Raw genomic sequence first — 10,828 nt, forward strand, 5'->3', positions numbered from 1 at the left:
CAAACCTCCTCTGGCTCGTGGGTGCTGTAACCTGTGTCTTATGCAACAGGCTACTTTGCTTGCCTTTCCTCTCTCACTCTCTCTCTCTCTCTTTCACACACACACACAAACACACACCGTCTCTTTTTCCACTGCCTTTTTTTCGACTCCACACACACATCTCTTTATCAGCTAACACTCTTCACCTGCTTCCTCACATACTCTAACACAGATCAGCTTTACAGTGAAACTAGAGCATTAACATCAAACCAGAAACTTGGCATGGCAATCTAGAAGCAAAAGAACTTGAACTACTACTACAACCAAGACAAAGGCAATCAGCATATAAGGGAGGTGAGGGGGGTCCAGTGTCTTGTTCTATGATATCCACAATGACAGCAGCAGGACAGGTAAAAATAAAATCAACAAGTCAGTGCAGTACCAGTTTCTACCACTTCTAGCCCTCTTTCTTCACATTTCTGTCACAAAACATCTGAAAGGGGAGGGGGGGGGGGGGGGGTGCTGAAAGAGGCTTAGCACAGCTCATCTCCTACACAGCAACAAAAGCACAATCGCATGCAGTTTGTAAGTGAAAATTAGCACGGTGTCAGTTTTCACATGCACCATTAAATCAGAAATAAGAGTCCAGTATCTCTAACCCCAACTCAGACGCTACCTTCCCTCTCCTCCTCTTTTGTCAAACTGCATCACTTTCTGCTCCTTCTGAGTCCTTTCTGAATATTTTGGAGCTCTGCCAAAATACAATCAACAGTTTAAGCATTTTTTTTCCTTTCTCTTCTCCATTTAATCCTGTTGACTGAACAGAGACAACACTGACATGACTATCTGCTCTGTGTAATTTTTATACTGTACACAATACACATATGTGAAACATTCCTTAGACAGTCGTATCGAGCATAATTTATCTCCCACTGTAAATGACTCTCGAGGCGAGTGAGCAAGCAGTGTTTTCTGCATACTGTTAACAGCAACTCGAGTGTTTCCTTTCTCCTTAGTAAAGGCATCAGTGCCCTTGCAAAAGCCTGCAATGAAATTGGAAAGAAGGTTGAATTTTTACCAGCACTTACATTGACTGAACGTGTAAGTCAATCGGTTAACCATCAAATGAGAGGCTGTGGAACAAAAGCCGTCTGAATTCCCCTTGGAGGGGCAGCAAGCTATACAAACCCACAGAGCTCCCATTAAGGGAGCGTGGAGAAGCGTGGACAAGGGCAACATCTATCATTTAGGATAAGCCGGATATGCCTCACATAGCATGCTCACTGCTTCTTTGGGCCTGTTTGGAAAACAAACAACACTAAAAAAATAGAACGTTGGTTACAAAAATAAGTATAACATTCAATACTTTGATTGTCTTTTTAAAATCTATTTATTTTCTGCATATGTAGATGACTTTTAAAGATTTCAAGCGCATAATGTTGAAGGTGCACAATTATCTCTTTTTTTACTGGTTTCTTCTTCTTCTTTTTTATCATTTTGTTTTGTTTTCAACATCTTAAACATGAAAATAAAATATTGGTCCACAAAGTATAACTGTGCGGTATCAAGTGCTTTTGTACAAAAAGAAAAAAAAACGATATTATTATTAAAATATTCATTTTAATGGCTTTACTTCATACATAAATACATGTTGAAAGAACACAGGCGCAATCCACTGGTTGGTCAGATATATCTGAATGACTTCGATTTAACGACTGGATGTATATACACAGGAGGGCAGTTTGAGCGCCTTAACAGCGCTACAAATAGGCAAGCCGGCGTCCTTTGTTCCTAACTCTCTGTCTGTACCTTCTACCCAGAACCGCTGCCAGGTATTTCTGCACGGCCATCTGCTTTCTATAGCGACTGTAGCTGTCAGTGAAGATCCCATCTGAGTGTCTTTTGGATAAGGGCTCTGATTCTTCCTCCATGCTGTTGTCGTCACTGAAAAAATACAGAAGATAAATAAAACAACAGTGACATTAGTTAAAGCTGCGAGGTCTTGACTGGTTTGTGCTCTTTTTGATGTGGCATTTCAACTTTGATCATCTCTTCATCTGGCCAGTAGTCATTAATAATGCATTTATGGGCCTTTATTTTTTATTTTTGTTTTTTGTTTTTTACGTTAAAAATATATATGTGAGGAAAGATTTAGTGATTTAAGCTTTTGGAAAGGTTATCAAATATTAATTTACATCCCATTACATATTCTGACGCTTGCTTTTTTTTCCCCCCCCACCACCCATTAATGTTTGTAAAAGCAAAATCAATTGATAGGTAAGACAAGGGCTACAAATAGCGCTGTATTTCAGTATCTTATTCTTAAAGAACATAAATCGTGGATGCAATGTCACGCCACATCAAAATAGGAGCAAAACGGTGGAATGAAAATGTCCAGACGTTATATAGAGGGGTAGCATTTTTTAAGAAGAAGAAATAAACCACACACGCACGTAAAATGACAGACAGTGACACAGCAGCCTGAACTTGAGCAGCGCAGAAACATAAAAAAAATAAAATAAAAATGATGACTGCAGGTGAACGCTAATAAGAAATGCCCTTACCCTGCACGAATTGTCATCAGAGAATGCAGATAATGTCTCGCTGTTAACTGACCCAGGATCTCCCTCAAGGCTCTATCTAATTCTTCCTCAGCATGCCTTTCTGGTCTGAGATGATAAAACGCCAAAACACATAGATCGTCAGTGACTAAAATAAAAATAAATGAATTAAAACAAAATTAAAAAATATATATTAAAAAGCGCGGACAAAATGATCAAAAGTAGCCTAAAATGTTCCCGCCCACTCGCATGTCCAATATCACATCAAGTGCAATAAATAAATAAGAAAAAAGAAAGAAAGAAAAAAAGGAATAACAGGCTATTCTTTACAAATCTGCCGACCTTTTTTTTTTTTTTTTTTTAATCTTGATTATCAACTGCAGGGAATCAACATTTTAGGCTACTCGGTATGAAAATAAGACAGGACAAATAACATGAGAAACTCTGGGAAAAATAAAGCAAGCAAACATTATAGCAAACAGCAACAAAGTCATTAAATTGGAATCCAGCCCAAGGCTTTGGCTGTGATACGAAGGCGCATTTACCTCTTCTCCTGTGGGTAGTATAGGGTGTATGCGTCGTCGTTTAAGGATGGCGGGCTTCGTATAGCAATCTGATCACTATCAAAACCCATGTCGGATAACGAATTCCCGTCCTCATCGAATGCGTCGTTTTCAAGTCTGCAAAAGGAAGAACATTCATCACAATTTTGATCAATGCACACGTGTGGACGCAGGAGTGAAAGGATGCCAAATGTCTGTATCTGCCTTTAAAAACAGCGGGCGGTTAAATGCAATGGAAAAGGGTGAAAACGGAGGAAAAAGAGGCTTTTTAGAGTAAATAAATAAAGAAAAATAAGCCAGAAAACGAATAATTTAAATTTGGCGAAAATAATGACTTGAATTTTATTAAATGCGTCCTGCTGTATTGTTTTCTTTCTTTGAATATGTTTTTCTTTCTGGAAGAAATCGGGTTTTTTGATATATATATTCCACTTGATGCTGCCGGCTCCAACCTTATTAATTATTTAAAACTCGAAACAATGGGTGTGAAAATGATCACATTTAGTGTAGGCGTGGAGCTCAAAAATATTAAAAAGAATTCAGAAAATACCTTTTTCATGTATTTATTTATTTATAATTTGATCAACGAGAACCACGCCCAAATAATGGATATGCTTTTCCCGAAGAAGGAAAAAAAGAAGAAGAAGACTAAATCTTAAATGGATAAAGCTCTCCTATTCGTTTTGCCTCGCCTCTCCTTGGTGACGCCAGTCCACCGTCATCCCGAGGGCTATCCATTGCATCGACTGCATTCTCATTTTTAATAAGGGGAGTTCCGTGAACCGTCCCACCGGACAGATACTCCTGTGCAATTTCCATACTCATTTTCCACACCAGCCTTGCATTTGATTGTTTAAAAGCCTGCATGTCCTTCTGTTATCATGCTTAACTGGAAGATTCTAAAACTTGCGCGCGGAGTTTCTGCGCAATGGCGCGCATTTATTTGAAATAAAGTGAACAAACCTCTTTTTCGTTGATTGCAACAAACGTAACAGCAACATTAAATGAAACGTGTTACTGAGGAGCATTTCAAATAGAACATAAAGGACAACGATAACAACCCAGAAACCAGAAACCTACCTAATCTTGGGGTAACTTAGTCCAAGAGGTGTGCAGAAGACGCTGTAGTGCATAAAGATCCCGTAGATGAGCAAGATTAAAGTCGCTTTACTCGAACTGGCCATGCTGTTAGGAAATGAGAAACAGACACAACATTAAACAGAGCAGTTACCTGACAAAAAAGCGGCTTTTTCTTTGTTGTATCAAAATCACAAGGCGGTGCTACTTTATCACCACTAATAAAACTAAAAAGCTGGTTCGAACATGAACCTGTTTGAATTAACTGGATAAAGATAGCGTCCACTGGCTTATACCAAAAAAGGATAATTAAAAACGAGGGGTGGGAAGAAAAAAATGGATATTTTGTGTTTTATTCACCTCATCTTGTAAAAGTTACACTGCGGTAATGACACCAAATCCTCTATGTTCAGCGTCAAAGTAGCTAAAAAATTGCAGATCTCCACGCAGTTCACAAAAAGGGAAAAATTTCCATTACTTTATCTCGCTCTGGAGCATAAATTTCTCCGAGTTGTAAGACAGTCCGCAGATAAAGCACATACCTATAGCAGGAAAGCAGAGAGGAGGCTGTGCTGTAGGTTGTGATCCGGGCGCGGCTGTGGCAGTGCGTGTCTGCTTGTGTGTGAGAGTGAGAGAGAAAGAAAGAGAGAGACGGTATCTTTCTCACGGCACTTCTTCCCTGGCTGAAGCGCCTCCGTCGTCTCCTTATGTTCCCCTCAGTGCTGCCTATCTCACTTTTATACCCAATTAATAGGACTCAACCGGTCGCAAAGCCAAACAAAAACTCGGTGGGAAAGTGCGCTGTCTGTGCGTCTACATATCGTTGCTCTAAACTTTTGTCCTGTGCTGTGATTGCCTTGGATTTTTATCCATGTATCGCAAGCCTTGCACCCCTCCTCCTCCTCCTTCTCGTCCTCCCCCTCCCTCCAATAAGTCACATTAAGGATGCTATAGACGTCATCAAGTCTTCCTCCCGGAATATAATAGTACAGTTCCTTCCTCATCGATGCATCCGTCAGACTCACCCCCACCTCCCTCCGAAGATGGAAGTTTACTTTCAAACTTTCTTCTTTTTTTAAAAAAAAAAAGAGAGAGAGAGAAAGAGAGAGAGAGACGCTTGTGAATGCATACATGAAATCATCAAGTTTTGATGTGACGGCCAATACAGATCAGTTCGTCAATGCCTTAACCACGACTGCTTTTCTTGTTTTTTTTCCTTCTTTTTTAAAATATAAAATAAATAAATAAATAAAACTCTCACGTCACCAATAGGTTAATTACGCTTTAGTGATTATCCTTGATCTGGGAAGTGGTGCTGGTGGTTTCAAATGACTTGATGGTTTTGATGGAGAGTGATCAGGCTTCCGATGACCAAGTCCAAGGCCCCTGGGGAGTCAGGAGCTGTCCAGTGCTGAAATGACTCGTCTCAAATTGCGGCTTTCAGACTTTACATTCACTTTTCTTTTTGTTCTAATCGTTTACAATAATTGCTCATTGGATGTCGAGGCGTGGCTTTAATGGCCGTGCAATGAGAACGCTAAGGTCTAAATCTAACCTCTGGATTGTTGAAATAAACGAGGCACATAATCGGATTTGAACAAGGGCTGGTGACGCAGGATGCTGGTTCAGAGAGTCTGCGTGGCCGAATAAACGATTCACGTTTTCCCAGCATTGTTCTCAAATTATCTATGTCATTACAATCTGCTGATTGATGTGTTTAAAAGAAAAACGACGTTGCAATGCTTTTTATATAGAACATGTGTCAAATAACCAAGAAGAAGGCCTAATCCTCTCCACCCATAGTGGACTGGCGACGTCTAATTTCGAGCTCATGGAGAGTAAGTCGAACCTCTCTGTATCTGCAGCTTCTGAGCAATATGCTCTTTATTGTTTGTTCTAATGCCGCAGTCAGATGATTGGAGCAAAACTTGGCATTCTTTTTTACTCCATACTTGAGACTTTTCATTTTGGAGGTTCGGAGGCCTGTCTAGCAAACTTGAATATTTTTCGTGGGGACTGGCGATATTCGCCAAATGGAGAGGTCAGGAGACGCCTAGGTTTAACTCTGCACCCCCACTGAATCAGATCTATAGCTCACCAACCAATTGAGGAGTTTGCCAAAGAGGGGAGACGGAGACATTCACGTCAGCGTTTTGTTTACGCTGACGCAATATGACGAAAAGAGCCAGTCACTGCGGGAGGGGGGCCATGTAGAACCTCTCCTTGATTCATATGAAGAGAACAACTTAAAGCCCATGCGTTTCAACTGGAGCAGACTGCTAATATTAGGCCGGGTACAGCAGGTAGCCATGCAGCTCCGTAGCCTGAGCAAACGGCGCCATCATGAGGACAGAGGACAAACACGCTGAGCCATTCTGCCGAGGTTTAGTCATCATCACAGAAGCACAAGAAGGGAAGAAAGAAGGGAGAAGTGGAGCAAATCCTCACACCAGTAATTCATCTTCATAAAGTGTCACATTGTTAGCGAAACAGCTTAACTGAGAGCTTCATTTAAAATTCGTGTGATTTCGGCATGACATTACAACTGTGAGGGTAATTTTGCATTTAAAATACAGACGCGTAAAATGGAGCTACTCCAGCGTGGCCTTGAATGTCACTGCACCTACAGTTTAGTGAAGGCTCATAAAGACCAGTTTCCCTATATGGCTGACCCATAACTGAAGTACCTGCAAACTCTTGCAGGCTCTTTTTTTCGAGCTGGAACCTCTGTGAGTTGCTAAACATCGGCCATCAGAATCAGAAACACACAACACCACAGAGAGACCAGAGATAAGGAAAAGGGATATATGTTCAACACCTTTTCTACAGATTTCTGTCCGATTTGTTATCTGTGGAAGATTTAAAGTGCCCAAATTCAGATTTCCCTTCAGTCCATGTTTATCTATTACATAATGCAATGCAGTAATAATAACAACAGTTTATGTGCTTTATCAAATGTAAATAAAACCGAATTCAATGATTCAGTGATCTCAAAAGCCATATTTGACAAAAGACCATAGAAAACGGACCACCCTATGGCAACACGTCTTCTTTTTTTTCTTTTTTTTAAAAAAGTGTGAACTGAGGAGACCAGTTGCTGGTCTTCGGGGAGAGAAATGTTCCATTCTTGTCTGCTATAGGATTCTAGTTACTCAACAGTCTTTGTCATATTTGTTTCATTATTTTTTTCAGTTGGTGAAAGGGTCTCCGCGGGATTCTTTTCTAATAGAGCCAGGTTTAGCATTCTCTTACTGAAGGCTTTCCCTGGAAAACATGTCATCTGGATGGAAGCATATGTTGCTCTAAAAGCTGCATATAGCTTTCAGCATTGATGTGCTGCACACATCTGGTCTTTCCAGCTGTGAAAGCTGCCAATTACACAGACGCTAATGCACCCCCATACTATCAGAGACACAGGTTCAAATGTTAAATTTCAGTTCATTTGAACACAGAACAGATTTCCACTTTTGCCTCAGTGCATTTTAAATTAGCTTTGGTCCAAAGGAGAAGACGGTAGCACAAGCTTATGTTTATGTTTATTTAAAGAGATCATGTCTATTAATTAACATGAGAACTTAAATTCATCATGTAAATATGCCAGATTTAGCCACACAGGCTAATTTTCATCAGCATATGGCTTCTTGTTTTGCATAGAAGTGCTACTTTCGACTGCTCCCTCACTCACAAGGGGTCACAGGTAGCTTTGCTTGTTTGATTTCATAGATTCTTGCACTAGATTACCTTCCTGACACAATCCCAAATGGTTTTATGTCTCTCCGAAAATGACAGGTATCTAATATTGATTTTCAACCCCTTGCACACAGAGATTTCTTCAACTTCTCATGTTTTGATTATGTTATTTGTTGTAGATATATAGATATTCACAATCTTCAAATTTTTACATTGAACAACATTATCCTGAAATTGCTCCACAATTTGTAGACACAGTTTTGTTGAAAATTGGTGATCTTCCATCTGTCCTTTCTTCTGAGAAACTCTTTGTTTCTAAGAGGTTCTTTTTATACCCAGTCATGTTGCCTGTCCAATCATGGCTCATATCCGATCATACTGCCAACCTCTTGTTAATCAACCTAATTAGTAGCAAAATGTTGCACCACATGTTTCTTTTTAGTTCCACTTTTTGTTGCCCTGTCCCAGCTGTTTTAAGGTGTGTTTCTGCCATGAAATAAAAATGAGCTAATATTTATCATGACGTAGTAAAACATCTCAGTTCAGTTTTCTATGGTGAATAAAATATGGGTATATGAGATTTGCAAATGATTGCATTCTCGTTTTATTCACAATATCCACCTTTTTTGGAATTGGGGCTGTACTGAACTACTACTACAATACTACTGCTATTTATAATAATAATAATAATAATAAGAAGAAGAAGGGTGAGGTGGGGTGGTCAGGATTATCTATGATGGATAATGGTATATTGCTCAGTGGCCTCTCCACAACAGCTTCAAACTTCCTAATCAGGTTATTTGGACTATCGCTGCCACTAGTGCAAATGCTACTCCCCCATATAATGACCTTATTACAAAAATAAGAATAAGGCTTTCTTAAGGACATTTTGAAATGCTATTAATCTTGCGTCTCTTTGCAAGCCATGCACGGCCCATTGGCTGATACCCCTGAATCAGGGGTCAGCAATTAATGGAGGGCACCACCAATAAGCTCATAAAGAGATCAAATTAACACTGAGCAGAACTGAGTGTAGCTTATTGCTGCAGCCCTCCTCCACAGTCCCAGTTTCTTATGTGACCCTTAGGGAAAATTAATTGCATACCCCTGCCCTGAATGGAATTTAACCAGTGTTTGAGCAACAGTTGTGTTTATTTCCACCCCAATAACTGGTTCGCATGATATTTAATCTGAGCATGGATGTTTATTGTAAATATTGTCCTTTTTTGTCCTGTCTGTCCCCTCACCCACAGCTGGTGACGACAGATGGCTGCCCCTTTCGGAACCTGGTTCTGCCCGAGCTTTCTCCCTGTTAAAAGGGAGTGATTCCCTCCCACTGTCGCTAAGCGCTTGCTCCATGGTGGGTTGGGGAGGAGTCTGATTGGTGGATGGTGGAGTTATCTCTGTATTGCTGTAAGGTCTTTACCTTAAAATATAGCGTGCCTTGAGATGACCGTTGTTGTGATTTGATGCTATATAAATCAAATTGAATTAAATGGAATTGAATTATTTAACTTTAAAGGCTAACCGATAATAAAATATAATATTAAATCTGACCGATAAAAAAAACCAAAATGTAGATATCGAGCAGTGGAAATCATTGCATGATGACAAACAGTGACCGTGCAAACTCTGAGAATCCTTGCTCGTATGCATCCGAAGTGTTTTGCAGAGGGAGCCACTTTCTAGGAAAAAGCATCTGGGGGACATGCTGTGGCGCCTGCGCACTGTGTAGTTAGAGTCAGTAGGGGTCAGCAAATCACTTCAAAATTGTTTCAAAAACACACACTCCCTTTACAGACGCACTCCCGCTGTGTCTGTAGTCAGCTTTTGGTTAGGTGTTCAAGATGAAAGCCCAACATTAGCCTCCGCTCCCTCTCTCCTTCCTTTTCTCATTAATTTTTTTAAAAATTATTTTAAATATGAATTAAAAAAAACTACCGCCTCTGTGTCAGTTTAGAAATCTTATGGAAACAATGAATATTTTAATAAGTGTTTTACACACTATGATTTTCCAGTCTGTGCTTCGCAGACAGCCTCGCTGAAACAAGCAGTCTTTTACACCTATTGTTAACTCAAGTATCTGCGTGAACACACCTCTTTTAACCGTTTGTAAAACCCAGATGGCGCTAAATGCCTGCGCAATATGAAGAAAGTTCAGAGGTGAACACCGCGATGCGACTGCGCTTTATTTTTATGGCCAAATTCTACATCTTTAAAAAAAAGAAGAATGAATGGAGATTGTTGGAGAGCATAACTGAAAACGCTTTAGCTGTCCGAGCAGATGGTGGGCTTTCTCCTTTACAGGGATGTCGGCCATATTGGGCACACGGGAAAACCGTTCAATAGGACACAATGATGCCTTCAAGTTCTATCGGAAATAATAAAACGTCGGCATGAGCAGGCGTGGACTAGATAAAAGTTTGATTTGTCTTTTTTAATGACCAAAGAATTGAATTATTCAGATTAAAAGACTCTTTATCCTGTTGCAGTACAAAATATCCCACGGAGTAAGGTATCCGTTACAGATGAGTAGTTTACTGACAGATCGATCTAGACAAAAGTAATTACTTTCCAGTTATCCTCGGTGTGGTTATTTACTGTACTTCTGTGAGCAAGCTAAAAATCTTTGGGTTTCGTACAGTCTGACAATTAGAAGGAGCAATTTGGTGATATCACACTTTTAAAGAAACAAAGGCCAAACATTCAGAAAAATAATGGTCAGATTAATAATAATAATAATTATTATTATAACATAAGCGTCTTCAATCCTCATTTACAGTATAGTGTACACACACAAACAAACCGTGCTATTATATATATAGTAACGCTGGATAAGGATGGATATTTATATTATGCTGCCTCTCAAACTGGAGGTCTGATTGGCGTTTGAAGTTGGGATTTGCCGATGTTCGAGTCTAATCTGAGCAAGTGAAGGCAGCATGATTCCTTCTTTGG

At 39.8% G+C, this 10,828-nt stretch overlaps 1 protein-coding gene across 2 annotated transcripts; it reads right to left on the reverse strand.

Annotated features, from left to right (window-relative positions):
* Positions 1-484: 484 nt before the first annotated feature.
* adcyap1b (adenylate cyclase activating polypeptide 1b) lies at positions 485-4,678 on the reverse strand. 2 transcript variants are annotated; one of them, XM_063462745.1, is made up of 5 exons: positions 4,541-4,676; positions 4,184-4,288; positions 3,086-3,220; positions 2,544-2,648; positions 485-1,923 (listed from the first exon to the last, which is right to left on the reverse strand). In XM_063462745.1, exons 1-5 carry the CDS (start codon positions 4,543-4,545, stop codon positions 1,740-1,742), a joined length of 534 nt encoding a protein of 177 aa, XP_063318815.1. In that variant the 5' UTR covers positions 4,546-4,676; the 3' UTR covers positions 485-1,739. The 2 variants fall into 2 exon arrangements, with proteins under 2 accessions (XP_063318815.1, XP_063318816.1); XM_063462746.1 differs by lacking the exon at positions 2,544-2,648 and having other exon boundaries at positions 4,541-4,678.
* Positions 4,679-10,828: the final 6,150 nt, after the last annotated feature.

This window comes from Pelmatolapia mariae, linkage group LG18, assembly GCF_036321145.2.
Source record: "Pelmatolapia mariae isolate MD_Pm_ZW linkage group LG18, Pm_UMD_F_2, whole genome shotgun sequence".
Classification (NCBI taxonomy): domain Eukaryota; kingdom Metazoa; phylum Chordata; class Actinopteri; order Cichliformes; family Cichlidae; genus Pelmatolapia; species Pelmatolapia mariae.